The 15,808-nt window shown below is 35.3% G+C and overlaps 1 protein-coding gene and 1 pseudogene across 1 annotated transcript in view; one reads left to right on the top strand and one right to left on the bottom strand.

Annotated features, from left to right (window-relative positions):
• Positions 1-15,808, bottom strand: part of MALRD1 (MAM and LDL receptor class A domain containing 1) — a 622,346-nt gene that overhangs the window by 358,542 nt on the left and 247,996 nt on the right. Inside the window, 1 exon segment of the mRNA XM_090268028.1 lies at positions 9,508-9,721. Within this exon segment, the coding sequence (XP_090124154.1) occupies positions 9,508-9,721 (214 nt within the window).
• Positions 14,391-14,480, top strand: LOC150019674 (U6 spliceosomal RNA; annotated as a pseudogene).

The raw sequence follows: 15,808 nt of genomic DNA, 5'->3' as shown, positions 1-15,808 counted from the left end.
AATACCAAATCCCAATTTAGTATCTTGTTTAGAATCTGAACTGTTGATTTGGTTAAAAATCATAAAATGAAGTAATTAATTCAATTTCCCTTGTGTTGAAGAATTTAGCAGCTCATAAGGAGTAGATTACCACGCAGACCAGCATCTAGAAAGTACATATGTATAAAAAATGATGCGTGATGCTAAAGAACAAAACAAAACAGACAACACTGGTTTCAAAAGTCATACAAATACTGCTGCATGAATCTCTATAATGTAAATCATATTTTGTCTTTTGAAACCTACTATAGTTTGAAAGATATGTTTCCTCAGAACTTTTAATTGTAGCATATCACTGTGGAAAATACAAGTAGGTATAAGTTCTCTGAATTTCACATCACTGTGGTGAGAGAGAATCACTTATAATTTCCTACTTTACTATTTCCCATAGGTGCCAGATAAGAAAATAGCCAATAGTCTTCTGTGCAGATGTCAATTCCTGGCATTTCATGGAACGGTTAATGCCAGTTACACACAGGTGTTTCATCAGGAAGAAAATGATCATCTTTGTCTGCAGGTATGTCATCAATCAAACAAGCTTCTACCTTTCTAAATGCTATAATTTTTCCATTAATCCTTATCTTTATAAACATGAAATGACTGTTAGTTTCATTTTAAAATATAGATCATTTTGAAAAAACTGACCTAAGACCTTTCAAAATCCTACATCAAATTCCTAATACTAAGATCTCACCAGTATATTAATTTAATATCAACTTATTGATCATATACTATAAATAAAGCACAATTAGGAAAATGGGAAACTGGAAAGAGGGCTACTGTGTATTAAATGTGTTTTAGATCCTGAGCATTCTCTTTATATGTGTTATTTTATTCAAGTCTTACATCTCTATATATTAGTTATTATTTTTATTTTTGGTTGAAGAGAAATCTGAAGTTCAGAGTTAAAGTACTTTGCTTAATATGACACAGTTAGTAACAGAGCTTAGGGATGAAGAATAATATGATGCAGCCCTCTTCTACTTCCTGGAACCTACTTTACCTATTATTTATTAAACAAACTCCCTATTTATTTTTCTTAGTCATGATCAACACAAAACTGAAAGAACAAAAACTAAACTGTATGACTGTTATCATAGGCAGGAAAAAGGGATGACACACTATTGTGATGGTCTAATCATAATGGAGTATGGTAGTATTTTTTAAAATATTTAATACTCATGTTTAAGAAGAAATCTGAGACTTGAAACCATCCAATGAGAGAGAGACTAGATAATAGAGTCTTAAAACTATGCATATAAGGTGCTATTAAAGGGTTCAAGAATGTTTATACTGATATCATGATTACAAAAATGAGAAAAGGGAATGTAAAAACATGCAGAATTAGACTAACTTTTATTAATCTCAGCAACTGATAATTCTTTGATTTCATGATTTAATTACTTAAACTTTACATAACATTTTGACAAATTTTTTTACTGTTGTTCTATTACAGTTGTCTCAATTTTCCCCCATTGTTCTCCCATGCCCTGCCCACACCCTCTCCCACAGTCAATTACTAGCTGTTTCTCCTTTGCTGCCTTTAAGGTTCTCTTTTTGTCTTTGAATTTTGCCATTTTAACTATGATGTGTCTTGGGGTGGGCCTGTTTGGATTCATCTTGACTGGAACCCTCTGTGCTTCCTGGACTTGCATGACTGTTTCTATCATCAAGTTAGAGAAGTTTTCTGTCATTACTTTTTCAAACAGTTTTTCTATCCCTTGCTCCTCTTCTTCTCCTTCCACTATCCCTATGATATGGATATCATTAGGATTCATGTTGTCTTGCAGCTCCTTTAAACCTTCTTTGTTCTTTTTTCAGTCTTTTTTTGTTTTATTACTCTGTCTGGGAATTTTCTCTACTTTGTCCTCCAGTTCACTAATATTTTCTGCTTTCTCCAGCCTTCTTGTAATTCTTTCTACTGTGTTCTTCATTTCATGAATTGGATTTTTTTTTTCTCCTGCACAGGGATCCTGGTAGATGCTTCCTGATTTCTCTCCCCAAAGCCACCATCCCCAGACTCTAGTCCATTCTGTCCCCCTCTTTGCAGGATCCCAGAGTAAGTGGCTACAAATGAAACTTTATGCATTGGCCCTTTAAGAGGCTCTCTGTGTCTCCAGCCATCTCTCCCTGGCAGACAGAAACCCCACCACTTTTCACAGCTGGATGTTATCTGGGTTCCTTTCCAGTTCTGGTGCTATAGGCTGGGAAGCCCATCTTGGAGTTTAGACCCCACACTTCTCACGGGGAACCCCCCAGTGCTGAAATTTTTCTCCAGCACTTCATCTGCCACCTCTGGGTGCCCAGTTAGCCCTCTCATATCTCCTCCACGCTCTGTACTAGTCACATTGTGGTGAAGTAGTTTCTTCTCTGTGTCTGTGGTTATAAGGCTCCTCTTCAACTACTGTTCAGTTGGTTATTCCAGATGATTTCCTATAATTTAGTTGTAATTCCAGATTGGTCCTGGAAGGAGGTTAGTGTAGCTTCCACTTACTCCTCTGCCATCTTGGATCCTGTGACAAATTATTTATATTATATTAATAAAAGGGTTAGAGCTATATTATTCTTTTTATTTAAATAATTGGTATTTTCAATAAATATGAATATCAAATGAAATATTGAGATGACACAAATTATAGCATCAATGAAACAGGAAATACAGACCCTAGTATATCAAAGGAAGATGCAAGAATATTATGCACAACTCCACATGCTTACACAATACGAAATAATTTGAGTAGATTTATAACTATTGAGGAAGCTAAACTCAAAGTTTTAAAAACCCTGAAAAATCTCCAAATTCAGATAATCATACTGGACAATTCTACCAAATCTTTTAAGACACATAAATCAGAGAGGAAGACTTAAAACTATCTCAATTTTCAGATGACCTGATTGTCTATATCAAGAAATCTAAGAAATATATTACAAAACTGACAATTAATAAATAAATCCACAAGGTCAAAGGACACAAGTTCAACATACAAATTGAACTGTATTTATATATACTAGCAACAAACACATAGAGACCAAAATTTAAAATATAGTACCATTTACAATCCCTCAAATAATGAAATATGTGGGTGTAAATCTTATGAAATGTTAACAGTACTTATATGCTTAAAACTACAAAATATTAATGAAATCAAAGAAAATCTAAATAATGGAGAGATATACTGTGCTCATGGATTGGAAGACTCAACATATTAAAGATGTAATTTTTCCCAAATGTATATACATATTTAATGAAATTATCAAAATTACACTATTTTTTGTATATATAGGCATGGTTTTAAAATATTTATATAGAAAGTCAAGGAACTGGAATAACTAAAACAAATTTGAAAAGAGTAAATTAGGAGGAATCACTCTACCTGATTTCAAGATTTATTATATTATATAGCTTTAGTTACCAAATTGTGTGATATGGGTACATAAAAAAGATACTTGAATCAATAGAAGAGAAAAGAGAACTAAAAAATTGCTTCACACATGTACAACCAACTAATTTTGAAGAAACCTGCAAAAAAAGTTAAGTGAAGAGAGGAGAATAATGAATTCCTGAAGGTTAGCCTCGTTTATTCATATGATGATACCTGACCTACTTTCTAACATACACTCCCAAAGAAAAAAAAGCTATTCATGGTGCATGATTTAAAACTATGTATTGAAAAATACACTAGGTGATGTGTTGCTTTTATAAAATCCCATATTGGGATTAATATTCATATATGACTAAATTATCTACTCTTCACCCCTCCAAAAAAGCTTTCACTTATCTAGCTCTCAATTGTAATGTGAATGTTTATTTATCCATCACTTTTACTAGACAAGGAGCTCCACAGTTTTCAGATAAGATCTTATTTTTCTTTGTTTCTGCTCCAGGGCTTCTTAGAGGTGGCCAATGTTTACCAAATGAATAAATGAAGGTCAATGTCAGGCACTCAGTGTTAGTTACAGAATACTTGCTTAGATATTATATGGTTATTGACTAAGAACAAAGTAATCACCTAGGTCAGTGGTTTTCGTGTCCAGGATGATGTAGCTAGTGCACTGTGGCTCTCTCACAGGGGCACTCTGCACTTTTAAATTCATTTCTGCCACACTGAGCACAAATCTGATATTATAAAATGTTTCAGATAGGGCTCTGAACTGAATATGGTAGAGAAGTAATACATATAATATGATCTTACTGTGAGTAAAAGTGTGTGTGTGTGTATGTGTGTGTGTGTGTGTGTGTGTACACGAGGTCTGTCCAGTAAGTATCCAGCCATATACTATGAAAAAGAGAGATATTTATTCAAGATACAAGATACAAGAAACATTGTAAACAGGACACAATGATGCCTCAGTCCCCTTCAAAGTAGGCATATGAGGACCTTATACAGGTTTCCCAGTATCTCTTCCATTGTTCAAAACACTCTGCAAAATTCTTTGCTGGCATTGCCATCAGCTGTCCTGTCTTATTTTCCTGAATCTTATCAATGGTCTAAAATGTCTTCCCTTTGAGAGGGGATTTTAGTTTGGGGAAAAGCCAGAAGTCACAGGGTGCCAAACTTGGGCTGTAGGGGGGGACTGAGTCACCTGGGTGATTTGATGTTTTGCCAAAAATCTCTGCAGGGAACATGATGCATGAGCTGGTGTGCTATTGTGATGCAGTTACCAATCACTAGTTGCCCATAGCTGCAGCTGTTTTTATCACATCGAATCTCTCAGCGGATAAAGAACTTTGAGGTAGTATTCCTTATTCATTGTTTGGCTTGGAGGGGCATACTAGTGATGGACACCACCTTACCAATCAAAAAACACAGTTAACATGGTCTTGATCTTGCTGCAACTTTGCCAAGCCTTCTTTGTGTGTGAAGAACAAGGCAACTTCCATTGGGCCTCCTGAGTCTTTGTGTCTGGATCATGCCATAGACCCATGATTCATCTCCAGTTATGACTTTTTTGAGGAAATCTGGTTTATTAGTAGTGGCTTGAATCAAGTCATTAGTAACCACATCATGATGTTCCTTCTGCTCTGGTAGCAGAAGCCACGGAATAAATTTTGCCGTGACACATTTCATGCCAAGATCCTGTGTCAAAATCTTAGACATGGTAGCTTTTGGAACATCCACATCAGCTTCCAGTTATTGAACTGTCAGTCACCAATCTTTATTGATTGCAGCCCATACATGTTCAACATTCTCAGGTGTTTTGCTTGTTGCAGACCTTCCAGAATGTGGATCTCTTTCAACAGATTCTTGACTCTCTTTAAAGTGTTTGTGCCATACTTTTATTTTTGCTATACTCATTGTATCATCCCCAAAAGCCTTCTGAATCATCCCAATAGTTTCTGCAGAAGAAAGTTTAAGCTTAATGCAAAATTTGATGCAGAGTCATTGTTCAACTTGCTCAGCAGCTTCTGAATGCAACTGCCACACAGTACACACGCTCACCCAATCGTGTATGACCACTGACTAGTACAGTGAAGTCATCATTGTTCATGCATGTGCACTCCAATCCACTTTTCTTGGCTGCCAGGTTACATTCATGTTGTGCAAACCATTCTCCTTATATTAAAGATGACTGGCCTTTTTCCAGACAGACCTTGTATATCACAGCATCATTTGTTTACTTGAAAATGAGAAAATTCTGCTCTAACAAGTGAGAGAGGGCAGACAGACTATAAACAAATCATCTCCAAAAAATAAGAAGAAAAAGTTCTGAAAAATAATTAAGTGAGTAGGAAAACTTTAGTTGACCTTTCATGGAAACCACAACTAAACTTATGTGGTAATCATTTAACAATATATGTAAGTCAAATCATCATGTAGTACACCTTAAACTTATACATTACAGTATGTTAATCTTATCTCAATAAATGGAAAAATAAATAAATTAAATTAAATGCAAAGAATTTGCAAAATGTCTTCCCTCTATTATGATATTCTTTACTTTATGTTCTCATATCACTTGTCATCTTTTAATAAAGTCTGTAATTTACTTTTTATATATGTGTATATATATATGTGTGTGTGTGTGTGTGTGTGTGTGTGTGTGTGTGTGTAGTGACAGACTAGATTTTCTGTCTAACTTGAACTCAAGAGTATGAGGAAAAGAATTTGTCTTTTCACCTACTGATGTATACTACACAAATACTGTTTGACACATAACTTCTCAATGAATATGTGTTAAGTTAATTTGATATTTCTGTCTTCTCTATTTCTCTTGATCGTTCTTGACAGGGTTTTGAACATTTTATTCATCTTTTCTAATAGTCCCTATCTTATATTTGTGTTCTATTCCATTAATTTGCACTACTAGAGAATTAGTTTCTAATATAAAGATTTAGTCTATAAATTTTTTCTAAGTATTCACTTACCTAAATCCCACAGGATTTTATGCATTATTATTTATTTAAAACATTTTCTAATTGTATTGTGATTTTGGGGGGGTTGGTATGGATTATTTGTTGGGTCTGTCTCCCAATGAATAGGGATTTTTTTCTAGCTTTTGTCTTGTAATTGATTTTAAGTCAAATTCAAAAGAGATTATCTATGTTACTTTAATCCATTAAAATTATTCAAATTTGTTCAAAGTTTAAGAATATGCATTTTTATAAATGTCTGAAATTGTTAATACAGTGTTACATTTGCCCGTTAGGTTCAGATTACTTACCAATTAATACCCAGCATCTTTACTAATCACAGTGAATTAAATTATTTTGTGTATGCCTGAGATACTCTTAATTGTGTATCAACTGTAAATATACTCATTAGAATGTAAGCAATAACAAAAACATATCTGTTTTCCAAAGGGGCAAAGATATATTCAAGTTAGATTTTAGGGTTCTCAGATACAGAAATCACTGTCTTCTTTGATTATGTCCTATATTTTAGAAATGGTATTTATATTCTAAAGCAATAAATAACATTCCAATATTTTTGCTAAATTTTGCTTTCAGAGTCTACATTGATACATAGAAAATTAAAGCAGCAATTACTTTTGTTTATAAAGGATTATGTTCTCCTTCATCAGAGTTATTTTTTGCCTTTAAAAATAGTTGAGTTTTTAAATTCTTTTATTCCCACATGGCATATTTCTACCAAATGATATTTCAGAAGCTTTCTTAGAATTGTGATACATGTTCAGCCTTCACTTAGAATTCTCAAAAAAACACAAAGACTATGGAACATAAATCTAAATTCATGGTTGGCTGCCAGCCAAATTTCTGAAATCAGTTGCTATGGTGATTAAATTTTTTTTTTCTTCCTTTACTTCTGGGTCTAATTAGAGTATCAAAATTTACAGTATACCCAGGATAAATAATAGCACTCATAAGTCAGATAGATTTTAGCCACTTATAATTAAAACATAACATTTAATACAAATAGAATGAGATAGTTAAATTTTTAAATACATAATAAAAATAAGCAATGCTATATAAAAAGGACTCATACTTATGTAATGAGGACCAACATAAAAATATGGGTACTTTTAAAGATTTTTGCAAGTTCACTTGTTCTAAGCAGAAGAAGTGTTCTTCCTTCTTTTGTTTTTCAGTCCTCACCCACGGATATCTTTTTTAAAAAATTGATTTTAGAGAGAGAGGCAGGAAGAGAGAGAGAAAAAAAAAAAAACAGTAATGTGAGAGAGAAATTCGTTGCCTACTATATGTGCTCCAACCAGAGATCGAACCCACAACCTTTGGTGTATGGTACGATGTTTAAACCAACTGAGCAACACAGCCAGGGAGAAAGTTTTCTTCTTTCTTTTCTATGTAATATCTGGAACTGATTCAGTTTTCTTCTTCCAGTATTACTGATATAAGCAGGCCCACTAAAAATTTTAAGTGGTTCAGCAATCAGTTCACCAAAAAGCACTTGTAGTATAAACTTTCCTAAAAAGGCTCATGATTACTTTGGCATTTATTTTCACAAAAAAGAACTACAAAGACAGCAAATTTCAATACACTTCTGATCCTCTTAATAAATCATCCTTTTCCAAACACACAGAGAGGATTCCTAGAAATTTTCACATTAGAACCTAAACACAAAAAGTTCCAGAAAAATTTAGTCAGAAATAAATACTTTAAGTACTGAAAATATTTCATTAAATTATATCTTGGAAAAGAGATACATTGGCAACATTACTATTTATTTTATTTAAACTCAAAAGAGTGATATCTGCTCTTTTTGACCAATAACCTAATAAACATGTGATATTTATGTGAAAATGGCAATGAAGAATAGGTAAAAACATTTGATGCAAAAAATATATACATGAGAAAATACTAATAAGGTAGAGATTCATGTTCATTAATATAGAATTGAAGACTTATCAAATATTTTTGTTCATATAATAATAATGGATATTGTAAAAAAGAATCCATAATTGAAGGAATAAATAGTTATATTACATAAATAGAATTTGTACATTTATAACTGTTTTGTTTTGTTTTTAAGATTCAGTTTTCCACAGTAAAATGGTAACCTGGGCAAAGCAGTGGTTCATGAATCAAAGTACATGGGTCCTAGGATCAACTCTGTTGATACCAGTTTGATGAATTTTGATAAAAGTTTAGCCACTGTTGCCCATGGCTCCATCTGCGGAACACACTAATAACATCTGTCCCAGTTCCCGCTCAGGGCTTCTGTGTAGATTCACTGGAGATTACCAGATAAAAGGGCTTTGAAGGTTAAAGGTTCTATATAAATGTGATCTCTTCTTATATTGAAGTTATTCTTGATATTCCAGATTTGGTTTCAAGAGGCAAAAATGATCAAACTGTAATAAACTACTCATAAATTATTACTAGTATAGTGCAATAGTTTTTCAACCTTCATTTTGACAGTTTGTATTCACCTCATTTGCAATGAAATGAGGCAACAATTGGACTGTATTGCATAATTTTACAGATTTACCCGAACGAGCACATATGGCCCATTTAGCTAAGGATATTTTAATAGGTGCTGTTTATTATGAGTCAATCTCTTAGAATAATATTACATAGCTGATATGTATCTCCTTTAGGCGGTCACTTTGTCTATTTTATGTAATATCTGGGTATTCAGTTTTGGTTTTTAAACAACTGATCAAATTTTGTAATTTACAAAAAGGAATGACAACTCCCTGAGGGGTTAATCCTGCAAGAACTAGTTCTGTTGGATGTTTTACTTGTCTTTTTTCCAAAACATTTTTCACATGGAAAATACTTTTTTCCATTCTGTTTGTCTTTGAAGACACCTGTTTTCTAATCTATCCCAATTACTTCATACACCAATCCATCAACTTGTTTTAAATGAATTCTGGTTCTAAATTAAATATTGAGAATAAGTAATGTGTTTAAATATCAAATAACCCTACCTGCCCCAGTGGCTGAGCTATACACATACTCAGTATGTTTCAGCAATTTACACACCACATTGAGTAAGGTAGTGGTGGATAAAGGCAAAAGTAAGGAAACAGAACACTTTCACTTACTGCACATGAAGGTAGTCTCATCTGAATTATCAGCACAATCATTCATGAAATCACACAGCTTGTCCTGTGCAATGTAGTGCTTGTTTGCACATATGAATTCTTAAGCGGTACACTTCCTGTCTGGGCTGAGGAATGGAGAACAATCTTGAAAGGAAATGTCATCCACTGCTACGTCTCCCATGTAACTGACACCGCATTTTGACCTGAAGACAATCTAAAGAGGGAGGGAGGGAGAGAACGAGGAAGGAAGGAAGGAAAGAAGGAGTGGAAGAAAACCAGTGTCAGCTGAGCTGTCCATCAAGAATTCAAAACTTGGAGCAAACACTAAATACAGGACATTAGACTTGAATCTGATAAAAATGCTTCATAATGAAACTGATTCAGGAAGCCTGAAGCTCATTTATATCTGCACCAACCTCAATAGCTAAGAATGTGGGAGTGGCAATGCCACAGCCTTTTATCTAGATTTTGGGGATGGGTGGCCTAGAAAACTGGCAGGAGTCACCAACCCACCACTGCTGCCTCTGCAGCTCTTAGATCCCAAATAAGACCCCTGTATTTCTCAGAGCATCATCTCACACGGAAGCAGGAGGCCAATCCAGTGGCAGAATGTACCAAGAGAAAGAATATGCAAGCATATCCTTTACTCTAGTTTGCCCAATTCTTACCATTCCTCAGATCTATCCACCCCAAGTATTTAAAAGCAAAAAGTTATCAAACCTCAATACCATGAGGTTGTTGTTGTTTTTTTTAATTGATCACATCTGTGGAACTGACATTATTTTATTTACCTTTGACTAATATATGTGACGAACACAATTTTTATGTGTGTCATTGTTTGGCAGTGAGATCCCACTTATGTGGACTCCAATAGAAATAGAAGTGATAAAAAATAACCAGAGTCAGTAGTTTTCAGAAAGGTTATCTTCCATTTGTGACATTACCACTGCTTGGAATAATAATAACAACATTTTCATAGAACATAAAATGTTACATATCACTTAGTGTCAGATTTCTTTTTTTTCTTTTTTTGAGTGTTCTTTATTATTTTTTTAATGTGTTTTATTGATTATAATGTTACATTTGACCCAATTTCCCTTCCCTCTTCTCCCCTCCACCCAGTGGCTCCCCTCCCTCCAGTTGTCCCCACCTTTTAGACCATGTCCATTAGTTGTGCATATAGTTCTTCTCAACCTCTCTCTGTCTGTTCCATTCCCTCCTACCATGATCCTTAATTCCTATACCATCTCCCTCCCTCTCCCCCTTCCCCCTCCCTGCTGACCTCCCCCCAATATGTTCCCCATACCTATAGTTCTTTTCCCACTCTCGTTGCCTGTTTAGTTTGCCTTTGTTTCAATTCCCTAGCTTCTGTTGTTGTTTCTTGTGATGCAGTTTTCATTTTAGATTTCATAGTTTTGATCCTCCTTTTACTAAACCAATTCCTTTAACATCTCATATAACAGTGGTTTGGATCTAATGAACTCTTTCAGTTTTATTTTGTCCTGGAAACACTTTCTCTGCCCTTCTATTCTGAATGACAATTTCGCTGGATAGAGTATTCGTGGTTGTAGGTTTTGGATTTTCATTACTTTGAATATTTCTTGCCAGTCCCTTCTTGCCTATCAGCCAGTCAGCTGATAGTCTAATTGGGACCCCTTTGTACATGATTCTTTTCTTCTCTCTTGCTGCCTTTAAGATTCTCTCTTTATCTTTAACTTTTGACATTTTGATTCAAATGTGTCTTGGAGTGGTTCTCCCTGGGTCCAGTTGTTTTGGAACTCTGTGCTTCCTGGACCTGTAAGTCTATTTCCTTCCCCAAGTTTGGGAAGTTCTGCTTTATTATATTTTCACTTAATTTTTCAATTTCTGGTTCATCTTCTTCGCCCTCTGGCAAACCAATGATTCTTATGTTGGGCCTTTTATAGCTGTCCCAGAGGTTTCTGATCCTCTCATCCTTGCTTCCCGTTTTTTCTCTCTGCACTGGTTGACTGTTTGTTCCTTCTTTGTGTTCTGGTTTGTTGATTTGAACTCTGGATTTTATTTCCTCACCATCTGTCTCGTATGTGGTTTTGTTCCTTTCAGTATGAGTGTTTTTCGATTCTTTCTCATCTTTTTCCAGATCTTTTGTTAATTCTGTAAGCCACCTGATAACAATGGCCCTGAACTGAGCCTCTGACAGGTTTCTTATTTGTTCATCTGTCAGATTCTTCATCTGTTGCCTGGTGAGCGGCGCCACCAGGATTTCTATAGTTGTCTGCCTCATTTTGACAGATGCGTTTTGTTTTCTTGGGCCGGCTACAGGGGGCAGTGCCTGTGTACTCGTCACAACCCGGTGACCAGCGCCGATCCGCAACCTTTCTTGCCGGAGCTTTGTCGTCACTGCCCAGCGACCAGTGGCGATCCGCAACCTATTTCACAGCCCTGTGGCACTTTGTGTGGGGGCAGGGGTCCAAGATGGATTCACACAGTTATTCCGCTAGGAGACCGGGATCCGTTCTCCTGCCCTCTGGGCCTCACTGTTCGAGGCGATGTGGTGGCTGCTTCTCCCAGCATTGGGGTCGCGAGCCGCCAGGGTTTGACTGCAGCCGGGATTGTCCTCCCTGCCGCTGGGATTGTTCTCCCTGCCGCTGTCCCTGGTGCGACCGCAAACAGCACTGCCCCCTTTTGCTCCCCTTACCTGCCCAAAGGGCGCCGCTGGTTTATAACTTCATACGTTGGGCTTCCGTGTAGTTTTATTTTCTGGAATTTCTAGTTATCTTTTGTTTTGAAGTAGTTGTATTCCTCTCTAGTTGTAGAGGGAGGCCGAGCATGTCTATCTAAGCCTCCATCTTGGCCGGAAGTCCACTTAGTGTCAGATTTCTTTCTTTCTTTTTTTAATTTTTATTAGTATTTATTTTATGCTGAATTTACTCCCGGGCCATAAGCTTTTGTTTCTTCAGTTTCTTCTGGGATATCTTTTTATTCTGTGCCACCTTCTCTTCCGGTTTAGGAACGATCTGCTCTTTTCAGTGAGGATCATCTCAAAGTGGCAGGGAGAGCTCATGTACGGATTAATCCGCCCGTGAGCTCTATAAGTTCTGCACCGCATCTTGGGAGCTTTGTTCACCTGGATGTGCTCAATTACCAGAGAATCCACATCTAAACCCTTAAGTTCAGCATTACTCTCTGCGTTTTCCAGCATGTGCAGCAAAAACTCAGCACTCTTTTTTGGGCCATCGACCCTGTGTCCAGCCCCACTGATTGGCCTGGGCACACCTACCAACTCCCCCATTATATTGATGGAAGGGGACACATTGCTTCTTTAAAGTGACATCTTTCAGATACTTGGTGGCCTTTCGAATGTGCATACCCTTGATGGCTTGGGCAGTTTCACGTGTGTTCTTAAAGTGAACATGAAGATTTGAACCTTCTGATTTGCATGACTTTGTGGGGTTTTCTGGGTCAAGCGAATAGCGAACCATTGCCAGAGGTCACCTCTGGTCACCTTCTGGAAGAACTTGTGAGATTTCTAAGTGAAACTAATTCAGAGTTTCTCTGCAGGCCACATATGTATTTGTGTGTTAACATAAGAAATACAAATATTTTAAAGTAAATTTAGAACAATTAGAAATGAGTTAACAAAAAATTACAGTTACTTCAGTGATTTTACACAAAGTAGTTATTGTGATAAAACTCTCAAACAGTTTTTGACCAAATTTATACAATTATTTTTCTTGAAAGAATTATAACTTTTTTAGATATGTTATGCTTTTATACTACTATGTAAAAACTAGGTGCTTTCCTTTACTGATGAGTGAATAGAGTAATTGAAAATCAGGTGTCGCCAATTATTTAAAGAAAATAAAAATAAAAACACAATTTGTATGTAAATTTCTATGTCAAATTTATATAACAGGGGTAAATTGCTCTTCATAGCAAATGTGCTAAAAAATAAATTTATAAAATTTATTAAGAGTTTGGAAGTGATTAAAAAGAGGTGAAACTGGAAAAATAATGACTATAACTTTCTCATAAGGTAAATTGAACCCCAGAAAAACACTGAAACACAAACTGAAAAAGGTACTCTGTTAACTAGATACATGTAAACATTTAAGTATGTGATAAATGCTCTGAGAATAAGAAATTGGATAACTAAATGAGTGTTACATTAACTTATTTATCTATTGTTCTTTAGACACAATCTCAGTTGCCTGTCATATCCAAATGATCAAATCATCAATTATATCTCAGTGCTCCATACAATGTTGGGTAAGATTCCGTAGACTTTTATATTAAATGTGATTAAACCTTTTAAAAAGAGTAATTATGATATGTATTTTCCTGGCAGAATAAATCTGAGTCAGTTATTTTGTAAAATTTAGGAGACAATATAATGTAGCAGTTGGATTATGGATTTATAGATGACCTGCCTGTATTTAAAGCTGGTCTCTGCTGCTTTGTGGTTAAATGACTAGAGCAGGTTACCTAACTTCTAGGTATTTCTATATTCTAATCTATAAAATGATGATAGTAGTAGTATGTGTCTCATACAATTATTGTAAAAATAAAGGAATAAGTATTTTTAAATTCATAGAGTAAGCATTATGTATGTGATTGCTATAGTTATAAAAATTATTATAATTAAAGATTGTTTAAATTTGAAGGTTCCCAAATAAAACTCTGAAAACTACCTAGTGTTGATTTACCTTATAGTTTCTGAAAATACCTTATACTCTTACTAAAGGGTTACAGCCACTCATCTTTCGTAAAAATGAAAGAATCACAGACAGTATGCAAGCTCGTTGCTCTAGCTCCACTGCATAGTACTTTGCTTTGCACATAATAGGTGCTTAATAAGTTTTTACTGAAAGAATGAGTGGCTCACATTTTTAAAGAAAGATGCAGTGCTTGCTTCAGCAGTACATATACTAAAATTAGAAAGATACAGAGAAGATTAGCATGACGCAGAAAAAAGGGAACCCTAGTGCATTGCTGGTGGGAATGCAGACTGGTGCAGGCACTATAGAAAACAGTATGGAATTTCCTCAAAAAACTAAAAATGGAACTGTCTTTTGATCCAGCAATTTCATTTCTAGGATTATACCCGAAGAATCTTGAAACATCAATTCAAAAAAACCTATGCATCCCTATGTTCGTAGCACACTATTTACAATAGCCAAGTGCTGGAAACAGCCTAAATGCCCATCAATAGATGAGTGGATCAAAAAACTGTGGTACATTTACACAATGGAATACTATGCAGCAGAAAGAAAGAAGGAACTTCTACCATTGCAACAACATGGCTGGAACTAGAGAAAAGTATGCTTAGCAAAATAAGCCAGGCAATGGAAAACAAATACCATATGATATCACCTAATACAGGGAACTAATGAACAACACAAACAAATGAACAAAATTGAACCAGAGGCATGTAAATAAGGAGAAGTTTAACAGCTACCAGAGGAGTGGGGGGAGAAAGAGAAAAGGGGTAAGTAAGGGAAGGGTCTAGTTAAGGAACTAGTATAAATGACCCATGGACATGGACAACGGGGTGGGGATTGACCATGGGAAAAGGAGTGGGATAGGGGGGGGAGCAATGGGGAGAAAAGTGGAACAACTGTAATAGAAAAACAATAAATAAATAAAATTTAAAAAAAAACAAACAATAGGGAATATTTCTCTTCAATCAAATTTCAACGTGAAAAATTAAATTTTGGAAAGGCTAAATTAATAATGGATTCATCTTGCTTTAAATCCCCTTTAATGTAATTTTATACATGATATGACTATACAAATATTCTACTTCACTAAACTAGTTAAGATTTTATTTCCTCCAGTGAAAGCCTATTTGTGGCAGCAGTAAAACCTATATGTTGTTGCTGAGGGTTCTTCCTGCCTCAGTTAAGAGATCCTGGAGTTTGAACAGGCAGGATTTACTCTAATAATAAATTTGATATTGTGCAAGGTCATTAAATTCCTGTTCAATATATATTTTACAATGAACTTATTTCTTATTCATTTCCTAAATTATCTACAAATAAGCCATAAGAAAACTGGATTCCAGTAGGAGGCCAAAAACATATGACATTTATTACACCTATCATACCAAAAGAGAATTGGGGATAGTGCTGCATCACTGCTTTTCTACAGCTCTATCTAGCCTGTGCTTCCATTGGAGTTGAGAGGGGCTGATCTGTCAGACGGAGCACATGATTGTAGACACAGTTACTGAACATTCACAGCAGAATTGACTGCTTATGCTATATATATAGAGGAACAGAAATGTAATAATTAGCAAATATATTCTTTTTCTAGAGATAAG

The sequence above is a fragment of the Furipterus horrens genome, unplaced genomic scaffold (assembly GCF_987537825.1).
Source record: "Furipterus horrens unplaced genomic scaffold, mFurHor1.1.pri manual_scaffold_2, whole genome shotgun sequence".
In the NCBI taxonomy this organism is placed as follows: domain Eukaryota; kingdom Metazoa; phylum Chordata; class Mammalia; order Chiroptera; family Furipteridae; genus Furipterus; species Furipterus horrens.
Note: the sequence above shows the minus strand (reverse complement) of the source record. Positions and strands in the feature narration are given on the sequence as shown.